Source organism: Triturus cristatus, chromosome 1_2, assembly GCF_964204655.1.
Source record: "Triturus cristatus chromosome 1_2, aTriCri1.1, whole genome shotgun sequence".
In the NCBI taxonomy this organism is placed as follows: domain Eukaryota; kingdom Metazoa; phylum Chordata; class Amphibia; order Caudata; family Salamandridae; genus Triturus; species Triturus cristatus.
In genome coordinates, this window is record NC_140580.1 from 844,959,411 (window position 1) to 844,979,189 (window position 19,779).

General features: G+C 44.1%; 1 protein-coding gene across 2 annotated transcripts in view; it reads right to left on the bottom strand.

The window, feature by feature from the left end:
- The window catches only part of NOL9 (nucleolar protein 9), a 261,084-nt gene that overhangs the window by 221,151 nt on the left and 20,154 nt on the right, over positions 1–19,779 (bottom strand). For both annotated transcript variants that reach the window (XM_085609003.1, XM_085609002.1), the window contains exon 2: positions 13,061–13,280. In XM_085609003.1, the coding sequence (XP_085465129.1) occupies positions 13,061–13,280 (220 nt within the window). The remainder of the gene's footprint in view (positions 1–13,060; positions 13,281–19,779) is intronic.

A 19,779-nucleotide genomic window follows, 5' to 3' on the forward strand; every position in this document is an offset into this window, starting at 1 on the left:
CATGTCCCTTTGGACGTCTGTCTTGCAACGGCCAGCCAGACATGCGCGTTTTAAACCTCTCTAACCCAGCTGTCTAACACAGCTGGGTTAGAGAAAGCGCAATCCTCACAAGAGCGCTGAGAGAGGCTGCTCTTGTGAGAAAGTGTCTTTTTTCTGCATGGTTGCCCCCCACTTTTTGCTGAATTGCTGATGTGCTTTGACTGAATGTGCCCTGGGCTCCTGCTAATCAGGTACCCAGGGCCTATGTTCTTTCTCTAAGACTGCACTGAAGCCTAAACCCAATTGGCATCTCTGGCCACAGGTCAGCCCCTAGTAAATGATACCACAGGTACCCAGGGCATGTGACCAGAGAAGGCATCCAAGGGGTGCAGCACTTCTTGCACCACCCTTGGAGGTCCTGTATCATTACACTCACACACTGCCTTTGCAGGCTGCGTGTTTTGGTGCAGAACAAAGTGAACAGCCGACATGGCACACATCCCTGTGTGCCATGCCTACAACCCACTGCCATGGCATAGATCAGTCAACCCTCTAGGTGGGTGCACTATACCAGTGGTGAGGGAACAGGTGCATGAGCCCTGTACCCCTACAGTGTCTAAGTCCATTCTTAGACATTGTAAGTGCAGTGCTGCAATTAACAGTATATGGTGCTGGGAGTTTGTCATTACGAATTCCACAGCGCCATAATGGCTACACTGAAAACTGAGAAGTTTTGTATCAAACTTCGCACCACATTAAACCCACACTGATGTCAGTGTGGGATTTTATTAAAAATCCACAGAGGCCATTTTTGAGATGCTCTCTGAAAACTAACCAGCCACTAGTGTCCAGGCTGAGTGGCTGCTTTCAGCTGCCACCACCAGGCATGTTTGTGGACTCCTGGGTCGAGAGCCTGCTGCTCTCTGGGGCCTAAAACAAGGCACATCCTGGGACGAGGTGCCAAGCCTCCTCTCCCAGGATGGTCAGGGTTCGCGAAGGGGGTGCTTCAAAGGCTTGCCGCCTTTGTGAGCTTCCCCAGCCCACTTGCTGATTTCAACAACTGGTCCCTACTGGTTCTGACCCCCACTTTGGGCAGGAGAACCGGTGGGAAAAACAAGCGAGGAAGAGAGGTGTGCCCACCCGTGCCAACTCCACCCTCAGGTGGGGGAGGCGAGGTGAAGTACAACTCTCAGCCCCTGCCATCTACCAGATGGGGGAGGGACTCAGTCAAACAGGGACAGGCTTATGCCCCGCCCCCACTGGAGGGTGGCATAATAGGGGGTGTACCCTCCCCAGGGTAGGGACCTATTGGTCCCAACCTTTTTACCTACCGGTAACGCCCCTAAATCTAGTATTTAGGGGCACCCCTGAACCTTGCTTCCTCAGACAAAAACCACCAACAAGAGAAGGACCAAACAGCTGTGCAGAAGCTAACAAGGACTCCCCCCACTGACTTGGCCCCGGCCCTACCGGCCTGCCTCTACATCGAACCTGCTCCTGCAAATTCCTGGTGTGTCCTGCAGCCAGCAGCCTCGAAAACCCCGGAGGACCTGCCTGCCTTCAACATCAAAGACTGTCTCCCGTGAACACCGGATTTGTACATCTGCAACCTCTGGTTCCGGCCAGACACCGCAGATCCGCCCCACTCTGCACCCACCGTCCTCAGCCAGAGAGGGCAAACATCACGAGGAGGTCCCCCCACAATCCTAACCCCTGAGCCGGTGACTCCTGACCAGCCTTAAACCTCCAGCCGACGGCTGCAACCTTAATCCAGAAAGTCCCCCCCCCCTCAACCGCGACTAGGAGCTGGTAAGAAGATCCGACCCTAAAAGGCATCCCTACACCAGACGCCCCACGGCCTTGGGTGGCCCAACAGACGGTGCCTAACCAACCCGCAACATACCTCTCGAAGTGGTGGTCGCACCCAGAAGGCCTTCGTCTCCAAGCCTGCAGTGCCTTTGCAAACCATATGTTCCCCATTGCAAACAGGGCGCCAAACATCAAAATAGCACCCTGCACCCACCGCCCTAGTGCCGCTGAGGGTGCACCTTTGGTGCTACTTTGTTTCCCCATTTGCCCTGAGCTAAGGTCCAGGAGCTTTGCTTCCACAACCAAGTAGCCTGCTCGTCAGCAGTCACCAACAGGAGGTCCCCTATCCCACATTGGATAACATTGGGCCTCAGCACTCTACACCCGGCTGCCCTAGTGCCGCTGAGGGTGTAACTACAGTGCATCCTTCACCCTGGAAGACCCCCGAGTCAACCCCCAGATCCTCAACTTCCCATACCAAATACTTACCTCAAAAACGATAACACTATTTTCCTCAGGATAACATGGACTGTTTTTTTTGGAAAAGTTTTTAAGTGTGGAGTTTGAAAACCTAAAGAAATTCTCTAAAATGATACTATTTAAGCAAAACGATTTTACTTACCCGTTTACAGGAAATGTCCCAGAGTAGTATCCAGGTGTACCACTCTGAGTAAGAAAAGTAATCTAAAAAGTAACTTACCTGGTATTTTACTGAAAAGCCTATTCAAGTCTATGTACTGTATTTACAAAGTATTGCATTTCTTTGGAACCATACCGCAAGTCAAAACAAAGTGCATATACAAGTACAAATCAAACTGTTTACAAACTGAATTACTACAGTAAAGTATTTATTGCTTACCTCTGCCGGACTTGCTTGGTTCTAGAAAATAAAATAACTAAAAGAATATTTTTTTATACAAAAACAATTAGTCTGAAGTTCAGTCTTTGAGTGTGTGAATTCATTTGCTGACTGAGTGTGTACAACAAATGCTTAACACTGTCCTCCGATACTGCCTTACTGCTCGACCTCATGACCACAAATAGAGAGTGAGGTGCTATCTAACTTTACCTCTGCCTACCTTTGGGGTTCCAATGGACTGTGCACACTATACCTCACTTTGGTAAAGTATATACAGAGCCAGCTTCCTACAGCCCTTTCCAATCTAGACTTTTCTTTCATGCTAGTAAGTGCAATTCCCTGGATTCCCATTGGAGCTTCGAAGAGAGACAGGGAGGTTATTCCCCTCCTGGCTTGTCGCACATTTTTAAAATATTATTGTGCACCCGTATTTTGCCCGCCTCACCACTACAAATACATGCCAGCCACCACCGGCAGAGTATTGTGGCAGAGATGCAGAGAGTGCAGTCTTGAAGAGTAGACCACCGTAGAGTGCAGTGGTGCATACTAGAGTGGCATATAGTGCATTGGCGTAGCGTGGAGTGCAGTGGCATAGAGTGGTATAGAGCAGTGGTGCAGAGTAGAACAGAGTGTTCTTGAGTGCAGTGATGTAGAGTACAATGGCATACAGTGCGCACTGGCTTTGAGTAGTGGGATAGAGTGCAGTTGGGTAGAGTGCAGTGGGACAGAGTGATTGTTTCAGAGTAGAGTGGAGTGGAGTCGTGCAACGTAGAGTACAGTGGCGTAGAGTAGATTAGAGTGGCATAGAGTGCGGTGTTGCAGAGTAGCGTGGCATATATCAGAGTAGCGTGGAGTGGTCTGTAGCGTGGAGTGGTCTACAGCGCAGAGGTGCATAATAGGCTAGTGTGGGGTAGAGTACACTGGCAGAGTAGAGAGGCGTAGAGTGAAGTGTTGTTAAGTTGTGCAGAGTAGAGTGCAGTGACAGTGTGGAGTTGTGTAGTGAGGAGTGAGAGTAGACTGCAGTGGCATGGAGCGGTGGGAGAGGAGTGGGGTAAATGCATGGCGTGGTAGCACACTGCCAGTATAAACACATCTTCAAATGAAATGACCATTGCAATTGCACAGACATACAGTTTTACTAACAAAAAATGTACAGCGCACAAATGATAATGTGTGGAAATGTCACCACTTAATGTATTGATTTGCTTTGATCGTTTCCACCACATTTGTTTCCACCACATTTGAGATTTACCCAAAAATTTGCTTGTAGAATTCTGAAATATCCGCACAATTAATTTACAGACTTTGCTCTTGGCTAGAACGAACACACACACACACAACCCCCCAACCCCCTCCAGAAGAAGTATTACATGAATCCCCTCCATGTGAGGTCGGAGAAAGCATAATAAACTCCATCCTCTCTGTAAGGCAGAACCTAACATTCGACCTCGGTCTTTGAAAGCACAGCAAATGTGACAAGATAACAAGATTTAAAGACCTGTTTGCAGAAATTGAACACCGGTACAAAAATACAGTAAAAAAGGATTGGGTAACGAAAAGGAGGGACTCATCTAGACAGCCTAAAACAAATAGCGCCAGCAAACAGAAAGCAGGCAAATGGGAGTTAAAAAAATCACAAAGCCAATGGTAAGCAACAGGCAGAATGCATTACCAGAGTACGAGAGTGTAAGCTATTTTCAATCACAATGGCATTAGCTCTGACTTTTTTTTAAATGCGAGACCTTTCACTTTCAAAGAAGCAGCTGTGAGGAAACCACGTCTTGCCTCAAGTAGGAGAAACTCATTAAAGAAAATAGTGCTCACAGACTAAATAAGACATGCCGTGTTGCAACGAAAGTAAAAGGGCCAGTCTCCATGGGAGGTTACAAATGCAAACAAGGAGATATCAAGGAGGGACTAACAAGCCTAATAACGACTCAGAAGCCAGCGCTTACAAAGGACAATGACAGAAGCCAATTAAAAATATGGCTGGGGAGTGGGCGGGGCTTCAAAGCCATACTCCACTACTGCATGCCTCGCAGCAGCACTTGCGCTGCCCAGGCTCGACCTGAAAATAGGAGATGGAAGTAAAAGAATATGGGAGGAAGGAACCAGGACAGAGTGCCAGAGACCATGAATATGACCCAGTCTTATTTTCTTGTATGGCTTATGGTGCGGCGCTCCGAGTAGCAATTTATGTTGTCAGAATCTTTCACACTTTTCAGATTAGCACAGTTTTAGTGAAATGCTGCTTACAGCTCTGCGTGGTACAGGGATGACAGTTTGAATTCCGTTATGGAATTAAAAAACGTTAAATAAAGAGATGGATTACAACACCTCTGTGACATCTTTGGTCAAGAAATCGTCTCAAGGGTATCAATTTACCCCGGAAGCTTTAATCCTAAATTGCAGATAGATCAGGTCAGTCATCATTTAGACACAACCATGTCAACACTGAAACGAAAATTCTGCATCTACATTTAATTCCGAAGCAAATAAATACATTTAGATGCCCAAGCACTGTTGGAGTAACATCGGGTGTTAAAAACATTTTTAAGAGCACAAATGTGTCTCCACTACAGTGCTTGGAAGCTTCACTTCACTAAAAATCATCCTTAAGTTAAAGTTGCCTGCAGCCACACTGAACAAGTATTTGCAATGCAATAGGTCGAGAGTTTAAGCTATTGGCATTGCAAATGACAATTAATTATTTATATGTTTTGATAATTAACACATACATAAAAGGCATTTTCATGTACAGTGCCAATAGCTCAAAATCTTGTAAATCCAAGACCTATGCAAAAATGCACCCACCATTGTCCCTGGCTGCTTAGAAAGTGAAAGCACGTGTGGCGCGCTGAATGTTGCAGGAAAGCATGTTGTGCATGCAGTAAGATAACCTACGTGATGAAAATAGTGCCTACGGACTAAAAAAATTAAATAAAAACGAAAAAAAAAAGCCAACGTTTAACAACCTAAGTAAAAGTGCCAGTCCTCATGGGAGGTTATGAATGTAGACAAGGCGGTACTAAGGAGGGACTAACAAGCCTATTAACCAATCAGAAGCCAGCATTTACGAAGGACAATGACAAGCCAATGATTAATATGGCCCGAGAGTGGGCGGGGCTTCTAGTCCATACTCCAATACAGCATGGCTCGCAGAGCAGCGCATGCACAGCCCAGGCTCGACCTAAAAAGCACTTTATCCAGCCATAAAATGTGTTTGAGGGACTGCCAGTTCTACCGTTTCATATTTTCTCTGGGGAGAAATGGCTGCTGCGTTCAGCAGATCCTCCAACTACAGAAATGGTTTACATTTTAATTTAGAAAATACTGTCCCTGAAAACCAACAAGAAGCAATGGTTGAAATATTTTGCTTAGACTTGCTGGAATTTAAAATAGTTATGGTCTAATGACATTACGGTACCACCATAAAGAATGAAGTAGGAGAAATAAGACCACTTGAAACCACTTCTTAAAAGTAGACGTTAATTGTTGCTCTAATTTAGACAAACATTGGCAAAGTAAATAGGTCTCACTATTCGACTGCCAATGCAGACCTATTGGCTGTAGCTTTGCTTTTTGCCAAAGTTAAGCAGCATCGGCAAAAAGAGGAACAAATGGTGAACGCTGTGCAGCGTCAGCATACAAAGCACAGTAACACATGAGCGTGCTTGCATTAGGACTCTACAGCAACCCATCATAACTAAATACAAGCATGCATGGGCCTCATTGACCATTCACGCCCTATATAGTTCAATCAGAAAACTGCATTCCAGTGGGAAGGTTTGTGGACATTTCAATAGAAAATGTGCTGTCTGTAAATAGCAGTGTGCTACCACATCATACTTTAGCAATATATTTATTAAAAGTGAGAGTTTTTAAACATGAACTGAGAAACATTCCTCCCCTGATGACAATGCTATCAGTGAACTAACAGGCAAGTCGGGGTCATCTGTACCCAATACATAGGCTAGATCACGGGTACTCATAGTACGGCCCGCGGGCCGCTGGCGGCCCGCCCGCCCTTCATCGGCGGCCCGCGGACCCTTGCATGCAGTATGCAAATTCCTTCCTGTAAACAGAGAAGATGGCCGCAGGCGCATACGTAGTGAATACGTATTCAGTACGTATTCACAACGTTTGCTCCTGCGACCATCTTCTCTGCTTATCTCGCCTCTGATTGGCCTGGGCCGCTGAGACGTGACGTGACGTCACACACGGCACCCGGCGCGAAGCACAAGCCCTTTAAAAGTCAGCTGTAACTAGCGCTTTTACAGCTGACTTTTAAAGACCTTTGAAGAAGCTTCCAGTGTCCGTGGCCACGTCGACGTCGACCTCCTCGCAGCCCGCAGCCCCAGGGAGGATCTTCATTGCAGCCGGATTCGACCTCCTCGCAGCCCGGGGGGAGGATCTTCATTGCAGCCGGATTCGACCTCCTCGCAGCCCCCAGCCCCGGGGAGGATCTTCGTTGCAGCCGGCAAAACTCCGATATCCGTCAAGCTGAAGGTAAGTCTATGTAACTGTTGTTACCGCTTCTGTTTTGCCCGGTGCTGGCTTCGTGGGAGAACCGTGTTTGAAAGTTTATCATGCTTTTTAAGCACCTGCTGCAGCGTTTCTTTCCGCAGGCAATTACCAGGCCTCTCATAAATGGTCATGATAACTCGTGCGATTAATTATCTTCCTGGAGAGAGATCAGCATTTTGTATCTTGAGGTTTTGACTTTTCGGGGAAGTTAGTGCACAGGGTTAACATGCCTGCTGCATAGAACGTGTATCAAGTAGAGTACGTATGATGTCAACAGATCAGCAGACTACCGCTTTTAAGGGAAACATCCTTTTGTTACTTGCAATTTATAATTTAAAGTCCTAATATAGAACAGCGAGCTATTAACTTTCATCCCAGAACGGCATACACTCAGCAAAGTATACATTGATTAATGTTGCAAAAAGGGTTAATTTTGGCTGGAAATCGATTCTTATTATTACAGAAAACTCCCAACTATGCGGTTTCTTTTTCGACTCTGCGTGTGTGCTTCTCCACACCAAGCACTCTGAAGGTGACTGAGCGGGAGGGGCTGACGCTTCAGGAGCAAGGGCATCTATTCAGCCCTGAATCACGCTGTCTGCAATTTAGAGGGGCCTCACACATTCCTTTTCTGCCCAGGGCCCCAAACATCCTAGAGCAGGCCCCGATTACCCCGAGGCAGCACATGTTTTTCTTGACAGAGCTTAATTACTGTCACTAAATTGTAAGCAAACCTTGGTTCTTCAAACATGCAGTCTATAATATAATTTAAAAAAAAGAAATGGCACAATCACACCCACACTGATTAACAAACTATTGTGTATCTGTTGTTACAACTCACTGCACACAGGAAGCAGAATGTTGTGAAAGGGGAAGTTGCTGCAGCATATCAGAATGGAACATTGCCTGCTTTAATGCTTCTTCTCGTCCACCGCAGCGTCATCTCGCCCAAAGCCACTTCTCTGCCTGAGGCCCCTTCTTCGCCACTTGGATTAGGCCAGCAACAGCTCCATCACCACATCTGCCTCCATCTTCACGACCAGCTTCATTTCCATCACCCTGCAACACCAGCTCCACCCGCAGGTTGATCTTTGCACCCCGAGAGGTAAGCACAGCATCCTATTTTAGTAGGCAATGTGATGGTCTCTCATCTGTTTCTCCAATTGTCTCTTCCTTACTTTCCCGGACTCTTTCACCCTGCGCCTTTTCTCAAGTCTCACCATCTCTCTTTCTCCCCACCTGTCTCAGATGCCATTGTAATAATGTTAGATCAAAACAGGAACTCGCATATGAGAAATGGGAGTGGTCTCACAGACATTACTTGCAGTAATATTAGTGCGCTGCTGCTGTGTTACAATATTGAAAACACTATTACTAGCCATGATTACAAAATGTAAACACAGTTTTTTTTTTTTAACTAATAGGACATCTCTTTTCTTTGTGAAGTGAATGGTCCTTGATTGATGGGTGCATTTTGGTTGATCCTGTTTTAAGGTAGCTTTGTGGTAGACGTTGCATGTTTTATGGATTAAAGTCGTGGCACCTTTGCCTTGCATCCTTGTTTTTACTTTCAGCTAGCTGGAGATATTTAAGAATGCAGCAAATCAGCTGGCATAGGCGGCAAAGTTGAGCTACAATGTTTTGTTAAAATTGTCACATCAAGCAGCAGATGATGTATTATGTGTCAGATATGGCAGGGCCCACTGCAGGGGCCTGTGTTCTACCTCATGGTCACAGGTACAAATCCTGGCGGGTCGTGCCTTTCATCCATCTGAGGTTGATAAAATGAGTTGGGTAGAAATAAACATCTGTTATTCAGCGCCAAGATACCTATGGGTGAACTTGTGCTTATATATACACGTGTGTGTGCATGCTATTTATTTCTAATCCCTATTGAGTGACACATTTCCTGCATAAACCACTGGCTTTAGGAAAGCCTCCCGTTTTTCTTTTACAGGTTTACCCATTACTTTGTATGTTTAAACAAAACATTACTTTGGTGTTGCTCACAGATCTGTTGCGAGAAGTGGTGTTGGTCCATCGGTCGTGACGTGGTGTCTGTCCATCGGTCGTGGGGCGTGTCGGTCCATCGGTCGTGTCGTTCCATCGGTCGTGTCTGCCCATCAGTCGTGGGGCGGTGTCGGTCCATTGGTCGTCCGGTGGAAAATCAGATTCGTGGTCCTTGTTACCTTTTTGCATAGTAACAAACTAGCTGGAGAGCTCTGCAATGGCCTACAGCCCAGTTTCCAAGCCCTGCAAACGACCCAGATCGATACAGAGCGAACGAAGGACCTTCCAGGAAGCATGGGAAGAAGAGTACTTGTTTGTAGAATGCCCAAAGGAAAAAGCCACCCGTTTGCTTTGCAAAGAGAAAGTAAATGTTCTGAAGAGGTATAACCTGGAACGGCACTACAAAACGCGGCACTCTGGATACACTGCGAACTTCCCACTGAACTCAAAACTGCGATCTGCAAAAGTGGCATCGTTGAAGCAAGCTCTTTTTTCCCAGCAGAAGATCTTCCTTTGCCAGATGAAGGAATCTGAGGCTGTAACAGAAGCGTCTTTCAAAATATGCTACTTGCTTGCCAAACATAAAAAACCATTCTCAGATGCAGAGCTTGTGAAGCAATGTTTCCTTTCAGCAGCCGAAATTTTATTTGACAATTACACTAATAAGGCCAGCATTTTAAAGGAAATCGGTGCATTGCAGCTATCGGATTCCACGTGTGCACGCAGAATAGAGGCAATGGGACAAAACATCCAGGAGCAGGTGATCAATGCAGTGAGAGAGTCTCCGTTCTTCAGCATTGCCATGGATGAGTCCACAGACATAGGCGATGTGGCTCAGTTATTAGTTTGGGTGAGGTATCTGGACCAATCGCTTCATCCCAAAGAAGAGCTCCTGTGCCTTTTACCACTGAAAGGGCACACAAGAGGAGAAGATATACTGGACAGCATGTGCAACTACTTTAAAACAAATGACATACCACTGAATACTCTTGTCAGCATAACAACGGATGGGGCTCCTGCCATGGTAGGCCATGACAGAGGCTTCGTATCTATGCTGAAAAAGAAGCTCATAAGACAGACTGTGATAGACTACCACTGCATTATTCACCAGGAAGTATTGTGTGGAAAATTAAAGCATGGAGAACTGAATATTGTCCTAAAAGGTGCAGTGAAAATTGTTAATTTTATCCGTGCCAAAGCTCTCAACCATAGACTTTTTAAAGCAATGCTGCAGGAATCTGAAGCAGAATATACCGACGTCTTGATGCACACTGACGTGCGTTGGCTAAGCAAAGGGAAGGTTCTGGAGCGGTTCATCGCATTGCTTCCTGAAATTGTACTCTTTGTTAACAGTAGAGGCCAATCGTTCCCAGAACTAACGGATGTGAAATGGCTTATTATGCTCCATTTTCTTTCAGATATTTTCACACATTTTAATGCTCTTAATTTGACGCTGCAAGGTAAACAACAGCTTGTGTACTCCCTCATGAATGGTATTTATGCTTTTGAAAGTAAGCTTGTGCTATTCAAAGAGCAGCTGGATGATAGTGACTTCACCCACTTCCCAAAACTCTTAGCTGTGATGCAGAGGTTTCCAGATGCACAAGAAATTGTCAAACCTAGACCTTGGTGCATGTCTTGAGGAAATATCTGGGGAGATCAAACGACGATTTGCTCAATTCCGAGCCCTCACCCCTCTGTTCAGGCTGGTTGAAAACCCCTGGATGGTGAGTGCACGAAATCTTGACGTTGTTGCCCTTATTGGCATGGAAAGGGCTCAAGCAGAAATAGAGCTCATTGACCTGCAGCACAATTCAGCCCTCGAAGCATCTTTTTTGGGGCAAGCACCCGAAGAATTCTGGAAAATTGTGCCCCCTGACAAGTTTCCTCTTCTTTTTACAGTGGCCCAGAAGGTAATTTGTATGTTTGGGTCAACATATGCTTGCGAATGTTCATTTTCCACAATGGGACTGTTGAAGAGCAAACTCAGAAATAAACTTACAGACATACATCTGGAGCAGCTTTTAAGGCTTGCAGTTTCCAACTTGGTACCAGATTACAGAAAACTAATCGGTGACATGAAATGTAAAATAAGTTCGTAGTGTTTGTCTTTAACATATCTATTTTTGGGACTCTGAAGCCTATGCTGCACTGGGCATATGCTGAATATCCGGTTACTGAAAATTGCCATGCAATCCCACTCAAGATTGCTATTGTCTGCTAATAAAAAAACATTATAAACATGTGCTCCATGTAGTTACATCTGCTTTGGAAATGCAGCATTGTCTAGTAATGTTTTGAAACGGCAGTGATTTTTTTTCCCCCCCATAGCCCCGCCCCATTGACCCCGCCCCCACTGACCCCGCCCCCACCAGTGCGGCCCTCGGCCAGAAACCACACTGTAAATTTGGCCCCCGAGAGAAAGTTTGTGAGTACCCATGGGCTAGATTGTTATTATACATGGAGCAAATGTTTAGTCTATTAAATCAAGAAAAAGGTTTTTTTGAACAGCAGACATGCTAAACTCGCATTTGAGGGTGCTTCCGTATGATATAATGAAGATTAAAAAGCAGTCCGGAATAAAATATTGCCTAGGATCTCATAACGAGACCAATTTATTGGTAAAGCACATTACAGTTAGAGATTACTTAAATCACTAGACCTGCAGGTCTTGTAATATTTTTTAAAGTAATTTTTCAAGGCCTGTACTTGTGTAGGAAAAAGTGTATGCCGATGCCAGCATCTTAGTGCATAACTCCCATTACCCTTTCCTTAAATAGTTTACATCCACTTCTCTAGAAATACATGATAAAATATTACGAAAGCGGACTTTTTTTTTTTTTTTTTAATGGAGGGAAGTGATGGGGCCGATCTTGGAACTGGTGAACCAGGTTCGAGTCCTGGCTCAACATCCTGCGATTCTAGGCAAATCACTGAATTTCCCAGTACCAAAAAATAGTAATGTAATCTGGTGCTCATGCAAAGTGCTCTAAAGCAACTGGGCCAACTTTGTGCTTTATGAAACTTCAAATAATAAACCAAAAGTAAGGCATGCACGACAGAACACAGAAGGGAAAAGATCAGACCGGTTTCAGTCTAAATAAGTGAACTGTCCTTGACGTAAATCTACTACATGTATATTCCAACACTAGTTTCCAATGCAGCTGAAATAAAGAGGTGCACAACTGTGGTGTATAGTTGCTCATCAGTGCCTCTAAAAGTTGGGATTCTGGCATTCCTATATGGATAAATATAACACACACCATTAGCTTAATAGAGCTTCCATGGGTTGGACCCACAGAACATGGGTAGATTCCACAAAGTATTTACTGGCAGCTTATCAGTGTTGCCAGGGTTTGGGCTCCTGTGACTCTAGCATTGACTGGATATAGTGTTTACTGGTGGATTAACAATGCACCATAGGTTGGGCTTCTGTTGCTTTTGTGGACTTCAACTAAGGCCTACATCGTTGGAAGCTTTTCCTGTCTATACATGTAGGTTTTGGAGTATGCTCCAACAATAGGAGTCTTTGACTGCTATCTGGATTTAAAGGTAGCATTGCATCCTTGCTGGCTGCCGGTGTAAAGTTTGACCAGGCTGACTAAAAATCACACTGGTTTGCATAGGCTATTTGCTAAGTTATCCATTATACTCCTTTGTTCTCCATTCCAGAAATAAGCATGCGTGCAAGGTCTGAAGCTCACTCTTGGGTCCCCACTCATGACACTAAAACACACTGCTCATAGGCACACCTGTACCAGCCATGCAAAACATACTGAGTAATTATTTACCTAGCCACAGGAAAACACTGCGGGCTTGCTAAGATGTAGGAAAGCACTACAGAAATACTACAAAACAATACATAGCTTTACTTGCCAAGTGGAAGATACTCGCGCAGCATTGCTCTGGCTTCCTTTCTGGTCTCTTTCCTGGATTTTCCAGACTTTGAGTGTTGCCGTGCTTCAATTGTTAGGGCATTGTGGGTATGAGCAGAGTAAAGGCTGTAGGATGGTTGGCCATCGTGAACTGCGAATCCAAACACTTGCACGCTGCCATACAAACAGGTCATGTGACACTTTCCTGTAAATGTCAACTTCTAAAATAATATGAAAATGTCCGTTAGTCTTGTTGTTTAACCATTCATATAAAACGAATACAATGATCATATAAGCAGGTAGAACATTTGAACTATTGGTTGTACCCATACTGATCATCTCGGGGGGAGTTGTGTAACTTTATAGTCCAGTAATTTGCCTAAAGAGCCTAGGCATGTATGAGGTTTTTGGGGACCGCGGAGAACAGGGAAGTATTATGCTCATGTTTTCATTTTGTATCCTTTGATGTAGGATATTCAGTCCAATTACCACAAACTACTGAATTTTCCATTATGACATTTGTGCAAGTGTACATTATATCAGGTTTTCTTGTAGTAGTTGCACAATAACAAACTCGTATAACTGCTGTAATGCTTAACATGCACATGCCATGAGTACAAGGCCCTCCTGACCTGAACCACTACTTGGTTACATGGGATCATGTCGAGACACAAACACCTGCTGTTTCGTCCCGATGATAAACAACACTCATCCAGGTTCATTGCCACGATATCGAAGGTGCTCATATTAGCCAAGACCCACAATACTGGGCATATATTCCCTCAGCAACAGTTGGCAATTATACTTATCACTGCAACAATGATGACCAAGCTAGTCTAATCTACAACGCTTGACATGTTTGCTCCAAATTTGCAACCCAAATTAAATCTTTAAAACTTTGGGGTTTGAACCCGAGAATAAGAACACTTTGCTTTCTCGCCAGATCACTACACAACTCGACATGCTCATTCTCGAACAAACACTGTCCATGCAAGGCATTTTGTTACAACACTGATGACGCATGCCAGGAGTTATGACCGGAAAGCCTACAAACCAAAACTGGTGAACTTAAAGGGTTGGTATTCCCAGCATCCATTTTTAGGTCGAGACTAGCGGCAGTGCGCTGCTCGCTCCGGAGGCATGCTGTAGTAGAGTATGCACTGAAAGCACCACCCACTTTCCGCCCATATTTTTAATTGGCTTGTGTCATTGTCCTTCGTAAACGCTGGCTTCCAATTCATTATTAGGCTTTTCAGTCCCTCCTTGGTACTCCCTTGTCTGCATTGGTTACCTCCCATAACGACTGGACCTTTAACATGGCTCGTTACATGGTCTGCTTTATCTAGTGGGTGAGCACTATTTTGTTTATTGACACGGATGGGGACAGTGACAGCTGCTTTTTTGAATTTTCAGGCCACCCACACAGAACAATGGCGGCCGCTTTTCTTATAAATCGCTATGCCGCTCTAACTTGCATGCTGAGCGCACCACCCACTATAGGGACACCGCGCTCAGTTTCAATTTTTTTTTTTTTTTTTTACTTTTGTATTGAGCGCGCTGTCCGCTTCAGGGACACTGCGCTCTGTTTGATTATTTTCTATTTAAAACTAAGTGCGATGCCTGCTTCAGGGCCACCGTACTCAGTTTCTTATTTTTTTACTTTAATACGGAGCGTGGCGCCCACTTCAGGGACAACGCGCTCTTTTTTAACTTTAATAGTGAGAGCCGCACCCGCTTAACGGACACTTTGCTCTGCAATAGGTATCGCTTTTGCAAAAGTTTGAACTATTGGTACTGTAAATGACAATGACTTTTAATGTTACAAACAGCATTGCCATTTACAATGCCAATAGCTCAAAATCAAGCAATTGTGAGACCGATTGCATTGTAAATGGTTATTGTTTCCTGTCTACTGGAATAAGGAACGTATGAGTGCAGACTTTGCTAACCTCGAATCTTGGTACGAGTCTCACACTCCGCTCCTGCTGGACAGGAGGGCATCAAGATTCCAAAATAGTAGCAACAGGTGATGGACTTTGTTTTTGGTGGCAATTCCTAACCTAATGGATTTCGTTTCTTTTGTTTTACTCACTTTTTTTTTTTATCTTGGTCCAGATTCCACAGAAGGTTGTAAATTTGCAAAAGACCTCCTCCAATCTGAAGTGGAATAACGTTCCGCACATGCACACACTTTTGATTTAGGCAGAAGTCATGTTGTTGAGGAAACAAGAGCTTACAATCCACCTCACGCTGGAGGTTAAGCAGAGGTGTTTTTGGAAGCAATTATTTGTTGATTTTATTTGGCATTTCATAGGGTGTCCCACTGCTTGTCTAAAGGCTTTTTAAGAGGAGTGGAAGCATTCTGTGGCGCCCTAATGAGAAAACAATCTGCTGAAGGAGGACAAGATTCCTGTCACTATCACTTGTCTGATGATTCATGGAAGCATATTTAATAACACTCATTACTGTCCACCTGTGTACTGGGCAACATTTTTGTATGCTTATTATAAACTAATAAAGAGAATTGTTTAAAAATTAAAAAGGTATGTGATGGAGGCTTATTCAGCCATTTCTAATTTTGATGATACTGAGGAGCTTTCATCTGCCCCGATCAAATGAGCAAATGGATTCAAAGGATTTAGTATCTCACACCCCTTCTCAGGCAGTTTTCAAAGGCCTTTTCATCCAGGAATCCCAATCACTGATGTTATCTAACAAGAACCGGAGGATCTGAAAGGATAAGATAACCCTGCAAAGAAGATAAACTCAGCCAAGACTGACATCTTGGCTTTATCCTTGGAGAATATGGATTCAACTCTTCTTGATTCTGTTTTAGTTGCCTCACTGGTAGCAAGCTTGGTAGGCTGATCTTCATGGGCTTAATATATACTGAAATATCTGCTGAGAAGATTGACTGCTTTAAAGTTTCCATTCAGACAACCTACTAAGAGGCAACAATATATGAACTAGGGTTTCAAGATACAATGAAAAGTTTACTACCTTTTGTTTTTCCTGAGAAGCTGCCGACTATATCAGAAATCAGGAAGACAATGCCACCCTCCCAGAGTTACAGATTGGAAGACGTATTAATCAGTTCTTATGTGAGCAGCAAGGAATAACTTCAAACAAGTGGGTTCTGGATGTAATCAATAGTGGTTATAAGCTAGAATTAGGTTAATATAACTTTTAATATCCCTCAAAAGTTGGTTCTTTTAGCTTCCATCCCACTCCTCCTATAGAGGAACAGTTATTATGTACTTTAGATGTTAAAAGAGCTCCGTCACTGTACAGCAACATGTTGAGCGAGAATAGAGATCAGACCATTTGTTTGTTGCATTTAGACACTTGGGAAAAGGTAAGAAAGCAACCAAAGTAGCTTTAAGCAGATGGGTTAATTTAACTCTCCAGCAAACTTACTGAGAGCAAAATTAGAACATTCCAGGTACTATTCAAGGACTTTCTGAAAGAAAGGTTTCTGCTTTTTGGTAGTAGAATTTCAAGGAGTTTCTATCCAAGGAATCTGCTGAGCAGGAACTTGGTCATCTGACCATAGGTTTATAAAACAGTCTGCAAAAGATAGTGTAGTCTGAACTGAATTTTGATGTTCTTAAGTCTGCTATTATCTCAATTAATTTACATTCATTTTCAAACTAATATATTAATGCACTGCAAGGATTTATGGGTCACCAATATGCAATAAAGATGGGAGATTGTATAGTTATAGGTTTATCTGCATCAGTGAGCACACTACTTTTGCACTTTGGTATACTGCAAAAGCAATGACTGGAACAAAGGAGGCAGGTGTAAAGCCCCAATTACTTAAGAGTGCTAGTCTGTACTCTTCGTTCCAATTATTCTGGTCAGTCATTACATTCCCAAAACATTCCTGTTTCTAGTACATGGAAATTACAGGTAAACGTTGGGAATGGCAGACATTTTATTAACCCAGCTGGGTGAGTGGATCTTTCGTTACGGCACTTAAGTTTTAATTCCTGTCTCAAGGGGTGGGATTCACCTCAAAAGTGATGACTGTGATGTAATGTTACAGGAACTTATAGAGCACAACGGTTACCCAGAGGCATCCTGGCGCTAGTTATTATCCCTTGGGTAAAGTAACCATAAACTGCAATTACAGGTTAAAAAGTCAGGTCTTTAGACTCTTCCTAAATGTCAGGAGATCTGTGCTGTTTCTCAGGTAAAAAGGAAGGTCATTCCAAGCTTTTGCAGCACACACGACAAAGTTTCTTCCACCCAAAGAGGCTTTTTTTTTTTTTATAAGTGGTACTTTTACCAGCTTGGCTTCCATGGAACGCAGGGTTCTTTTAGGCCAGTGCCATTGTATATGCTGTTTCAGATACTCCGGGCCTATGCCTTGAAAACTATACACAGGGCTTTAAAGCGCACCTGTTTCCTGACCGGCAGCTATGAAGTTTTTTAATTTCCTTAGAGATAGATGCAAATTTAGGTGTGCCTGAAAGCAACCTCTCTGCCGCGTTTTGCAGCAGTTAGAATTTGTTCATGAAGCGTTCCTGTAGGCTCAGATAGAGGCCATTTGTTCATGAAGCGTTCCTGTAGGCTCAGATAGAGGCCATTACAATAATCGAGCCTAGATAGGATAAGTGCTGTGACCACTGTCCGCCAGACGGTAGAAAGGGGAGAATGTTTTTTGATCATTCTAAGCACATAGAAGGTGGCAGATGACATAGTATTGATCTGATCACCAAAATTAAGCTTGTCATCAACCATGATGCCCAAGTTTTTTTACCTTCCTTGAAGGTGTAGGAAGAAAACCCAATGTTACTGGCCACAGGTTAGGGGTCCAAAAACTAGCATTCCCAAAAAGGATGACTTCTGTCTTGCCTGAATTTAATTTTAGACAGTTGGGTCATCCACCTCCCCACAGCTTCCATACAGTCGTGGAACTGATCGTCTGATTCAGATCCCTGACCCGGCCGCAGCGACACGACAATCTGTGTGTCATCCGCGTAGGATGTCAGATTAAAACCAAAGGAGCTGATCAGTGAGGCAAGGGATGAGACGTACACATTAAAAAGATGGGAGGAGTAGGGTGAATAGTAGTGAATATTCCTGGTAAGCAACTGGAGCATTATTGCGGTAGGGGCTTGAATACCTTGAGTGCAAAGGCATTTCTTTCTTTTACAAAACATTGCTTGGAATACCTACGTGAGTGGATATTCGCCTTAACATTGGGCCAGAGCTTTACTTATGCACAGCAACTATTCTCTCCTGCCCCTTGGCCTACCTGTGGGAGGTATTCTTGGACAAGCTGCACAGATCATGATTGGCCTCCATGCATCTTTTCTGGTGCTACTCTACAGCAGGAACATGGTGTTGCAACAGCCTACGGCCAGTTTCTCCTCTCAATAAACCAGACTCTCTTCAAGTGATTTTCGAAAGAGGGCCTTCGGAGGGGCATTGCATCACAGGTAGACTGTTCGTCTATGTGTGCTTGTTCATTATGGGCAGCTGCTTACACAGACCCAGCTTCTCCTCCTCACTCTTCCCTCCCTAGCTCCAATTCCTCCTCCAGGCTGTGTAATGCTTCTTTCCTCCAGGCAACTCCTCCTTTTTCTCACATTAAGGTTCAGAGCCCTGACCCACCTTTGCTTAAGGGTCCTCTTGAACAGAGAAATCAGAGCTTGGGACTACGCCCAGCTGTCTGTCTAGTAGTGAGGGCTGCAATTTATATACATACATTGCTAAGTTAGCATAACCGCATTAGATGTTAGAAAGCCATCTTGCCACTTTTGCACACGACACTGCAGTTACATGTTACTATTTGAAAGATGCTTGCTCGCCTTTTTTTCACATGAGAACTGTCTGTTGTTCACATCCCTAGCCGTGAGCTGCGACCTTGGTCTGAACATTGTGTAAAGAGAAAGTCTGAGTCGCTAGACAATGCATGGTTTTTGAGTTCAGGTTGATCGGCCCACTATTTAGCCATAACACGCACACAGCTGCAAATACCTGAGAGTCGAGCGCTTTTAATATTGCAGGCTGCATGCTTAACACATACATTCTGAAGAAGCTTTCCCAGGAGCAGAGCACACCTGATCCTGTGATGTGATTCAACTAAGCTGATCTTTACAGTATGGGGTTCCCCATTCAAGCCTAGAGACCTTTTATTAATAGAATAATATTAGTTTACTAGCGAAAGGAAGGTGGCTGTATTCCACTGTCATTTGCAATATGATCTCTCCTTTCATTTTTTATGGTATTGTAACAGTGCTGATGGTTTTGATTTTAATCATTTGTCTGCTTATGTTAGCCAAAGTACTGCATCTTAGGACACGAGGTTTATAAAATAAACTCTTTAAACTTTACCGTATCTCGGTTTATTCTTGTTGTGGACTGATATGAGAATAATAACGAACAGGTATTTCCGATTCCCGCCATTCCTGAGAATACACTAAGTCGCTTGTTCTGGGTTGTCTATACATTGGGACCTCCGAGATAAATACGGATAACGAATGGGACACGGATGCTGGTCGGATAGGGGTTCTGGGTTCTGAGGTGAGTTTTTGGTACACCACATTTCACTGAGGTCCTGGTTTCCTGCGCATAGTTCTGTGCATGAGCAGAATCCCTGCAACATGGCGCACCTAACGTTTGGTCTATTGATATGAAACGCCTTAGTAGTGCTTATATTAGTCCACGACTCCCTCACTCTTGTTTCCGGATAACGGGAGTGACGGATTT